At 21.6% G+C, this 4301-nt stretch overlaps 1 protein-coding gene across 1 annotated transcript; it reads right to left on the bottom strand.

Annotated features, from left to right (window-relative positions):
• Positions 1-1249: 1249 nt before the first annotated feature.
• On the bottom strand, positions 1250-2759 carry PmUG01_04012300 (Plasmodium exported protein, unknown function; the record flags this gene model as incomplete). Its single annotated transcript, XM_029003115.1, has 2 exons — positions 1250-2509; positions 2673-2759. 2 exons carry the CDS (start codon positions 2757-2759, stop codon positions 1250-1252), a joined length of 1347 nt encoding a protein of 448 aa, XP_028859581.1.
• Positions 2760-4301: the final 1542 nt, after the last annotated feature.

The raw sequence follows: 4301 nt of genomic DNA on the forward strand, positions 1-4301 counted from the left end.
GTAAGTGATTTTTATAAAACATAATTAAATGCATTTAATATATAACGTTAAAAAATGAAGTGAAAAATCAACTTTGGCTTCATCATACAATTATAGTAAGCTCTTTGAATTCTAAAATTGATAATGAGCTATTAGTTTTATTCATTGTTAAATGAAAAATAATACTACTTTGTATACTGCCCATTTCAAGCATTTAAAATTATGCAAAAGATCTAAAAATCCCTTAAAAACATTTTTATATGAAATAAGATTAAAAATCTTAATTTCTCATAATAATATTTTTACAAAGATAATTTGTTATGTTTACTTAAAAAAAAAAAATACATATAAACAAAAAAATGAAAAAACAATAGCTTTATTCAATTAAGAACAACATGATGTATTAAAATTAAAATTTAAAATATGTTTATTTAAAGAAGTCTTTAAATAAATACTTACGAAAACACAAAAAATAAAAACAATTATGAACATTAAAAATGTAAATTATATAACTAGCTATATATATAAAGTTGTATTAATTTTGATTATATATATATATAATTCAATGAACACATATATATATAATTATACAAATTTATATAAAAGATATACACACATAATTTTTCGTATAAATTATTTATTTTTGTTCTAAATAATGGGCAATACACATCTCACAATTTTTTAAAATACAAAAAATTACAATTTATAAAAAATATATAAAACACATGCAAATATATGTTATGTCAAAATAATAAGACTTCAAATAAATACATTAAAATATAAAAAAAAATATAAAAACATTCACACTGTTATAAATATTAAACATATATATTTTTACTGTTGTGTATCAAATATATATATGCGTATATTATCCATGATGCAAAATAAAATTTATTTGCATATAACATTGGATTTTTTTAAGCATATAATTTCATTAAACGTATAGTAAATATTTATTATATGAAAAGCATTCTTTTAAAGAAAAATGTATTCATTATATAACTAACCTTTAACATCTACACTTCTTTTTCTATTGTCTATTCTGTTTTTTTTCTACCTTAATAGTAATATTCTTTTTCTTTCGCTTCCCTTTCTTCTTGTTCGTCTTGTTCTCTTAATCTTTGCATTTCTCTTTCTCTTTCTTCATCTTCTCTTTGTCTTTCTAATTCTCTTTGTCTTTCTTTTTCCATTTCTCTTTCTCTTTCTTCATCTTCTCTTTGTCTTTCTTTTTCCATTTCTCTTTCTCTTTCTTCATCTTCTCTTTGTCTTTCTAATTCTCTTTCTCTTTCTTTTTCCATTTCTCTTTCTCTTTCTCTTTCTTCATCTTCTCTTTGTCTTTCTTTTTCCATTTCTCTTTCTCTTTCTTCATCTTCTCTTTGTCTTTCTTTCTCTTTCTCTTTCTTTTTCCATTTCTCTTTCTCTTCTCTCTTCTTCTTTCTTTCCATTTCTCTTCTTCTTCATCTTCTCTTTGTCTTTCTAATTCTCTTTCTCTTTCTTTTTCCATTTCTCTTTCTCTTTCTTCATCCTCTCTTTGTCTTTCTAATTCTCTTTCTCTTTCTTTTTCCATTTCTCTTTCTCTTTCTTTTCTTTCTCTTTCTCTTTCCATTTCTCTTTCTCTTTCCCTTTTTCTTTCTTTTCTTTCTCTTTCCCTTTTTCTTTCTTCTCTTTCTCTTTCCCTTTTTCTTTCTTCTCTTTCTCTTTCTCTTTCTCTTTCCATTTCTCTTTCTTTTTCTTCTTCTTCATCATCATCATCTTCTTTTTCTTCGTCTTCTTCATCATCTTCTCCATTTTGTCCATGTTCTGAGTGATTTTCTCCATGTTCTGAGTGATTTTCTCCATGTTCTGAGTGATTTTCTCCGCTTATTCCTAACATATTTCCTATTCCTCCTATTCCTCCTAATCCTTCTAATGCGTTTCCTAATACTCCACCAAATCCTCCTAATATTCCCAATCCAGATCCTTCTCCCTCTCCCGCTTTTCCTCCTGCACCTGCTTCTACGGTTGTTTCTTGTTTTGAAGCTTTTTTGTATTTCTTGTACATAAAAAAAGATTCTAAAATACTTAGAAAACCTGATATTGCTGTACCACTATACATTCCTTCCATAGAACCATAAGCTCCAGCAAGAGCAAATGCAACTGCTATAGCAATTAATATAAATGGACCTAATAATACTAAAAGAGACTTCTTGCATGCAGTCTTCATTAATTTTTTCTTTGTTCCAGTATCTTTACAAGTTTTATAATCACTTATACTAGCATATGCAGCACCTACCTGTTTTTCTAAAGTTTTATCTATCCCTCCAAAACATCTATTTAGAACAGATCTCTTTTGTTTTTTTGTTAACTTAAAACCTTGATTACTTTTACTTTTACCTTTACGTTTTCCTTTTCCTTTCGTTCTATCATTTTCTTTTACATCATCTTTTTTTGATTTTCCTTTATCCTTGTTTTCCCTTAATAATCTATTCGTTCTAAAAGAAAATGTTTTATGTGCACTGTCTTTATTATCTAAAGATTTATCAAAGATACACTACAAAGAAAAGAAATTATTTTAATTATTTAAAGTGTGATATATTTATATACTCATTACGAAAATTTTTGTTTTATTATTATACATATATATATATATATATATATCATGTAACACGAAGCATCAAATATATAGCAAAATTTCTTTGTTGTTTTTATTATACCATATATTCGTTATTAGAACAGGCCAAACTATAAAGAATAAATGCAACAGTATTAATTAAAATAAAATATTTCATTTTTCCATTCATGGTAGAAATATTTAATGTTATATTATCTTTAAAAGTACATAAAAAATTTACTCAATATTCTAAAACAATAATAATATTATTTAGTATAGTTATTTTATTATATTATATTATATATTTTTTTTTTATATAGAGTAATTAATTACATAAATAAAATACAACTATAAAGCATATAAAAGAAATAATAATTTTAAAAATAATTTTATTAAATATCACCAATACTGGTATATTTATAAAAAAAGCAGAATTAATTAAAATAATTTTTGACAGAACTTATTTTATTAAATAAATGATCTAAAAAATTCATATTTTTAATTATTTAACATGAAATTATTATATTTTTGTCAATATTTTTTTTACTAAATAAAATGAAATGGACTTTATTGGTGAACAGATGTATCTTTTATTTAAAAAATAAAAAAAAAAAAATTTGGTGTGAATAGGTACGTTTTAATACAAATAAAGAATATAGCCATATATTTCTAGCTTTGTTTCCTATGAATAAATAAATATATAAAAGTACATAAATTATGTATTTTAAAAAATATAACTAAATAGCATAATATATTAAATAGCTTATATAATAGCTGTGATAAGATAGACAAAAAAAAAAAAAGGCTGCATATTTTTCCTTATTCTACAAATTATATATTATTTTGTACTATATACTAAGGATGCATATAACTTTTATATGCATTATTTATTTTTAAAAATGCATTATCCTAATATTTTATTCACTCTATGACATTTTTATATTGTAGGAAGAACGACACCAAATATAAACGACATTATGGTCTTTCTATTATATTATTTTAAAAAGAATATTATAATTTTTATATAATTTTAAAAAATATATTATATTTATTATTGCTTAAAAAAATATTTTTTAAATTTAATAATTAAGTTATTTTTTTTTTTTTTAAGTATAAAATTTATAAAATATAGTAGATAGAAATATTAAGCAAAAAAAATTAAAGATTGTTAATGGTAAATATGATAAAAAAATTTAAATACATTTTAGAATAATTATTTTACGAGTTAAATAATAATTCTATTTTGATAAGAGTGAAAAAAAAATGTTTGTAATATAATGTATATTAATAAAATTTTGGAAAATATTAGACATTTCATTTTGTTCTTAAAAATTGCATGCAAGAAAAATATAGGAATGTATTTATTTTTATTCATTTAAAAATATATACTTTCCCAAATGTTATAAATTAAATTATAACTCTTATACAACTAGAGTTAATAAATTGTGTTTTTTTATGAAATAAATACTTATTAGAAAAGCAGAAATATTTTTATGATTTACTGCTATTTATAGTTGAAGATCTTATAAAAATGTTATATGCTAAATATATGTTTTTAATTATATATTTATTAAGTTTATACCAACTTGTTTAAACAAATTAATCAGATAAATAATTAATTAAATGAAAAAATATAAAAAAAATTATTCAATTTAATATTCTACAAAACTAATATTATTCCAAATTTTTATTACACAAAAGTAAGATAATAAATTTTTTGTTTCAATTCTTC

The sequence above is a fragment of the Plasmodium malariae genome, assembly GCF_900090045.1.
Source record: "Plasmodium malariae genome assembly, chromosome: 4".
In the NCBI taxonomy this organism is placed as follows: domain Eukaryota; phylum Apicomplexa; class Aconoidasida; order Haemosporida; family Plasmodiidae; genus Plasmodium; species Plasmodium malariae.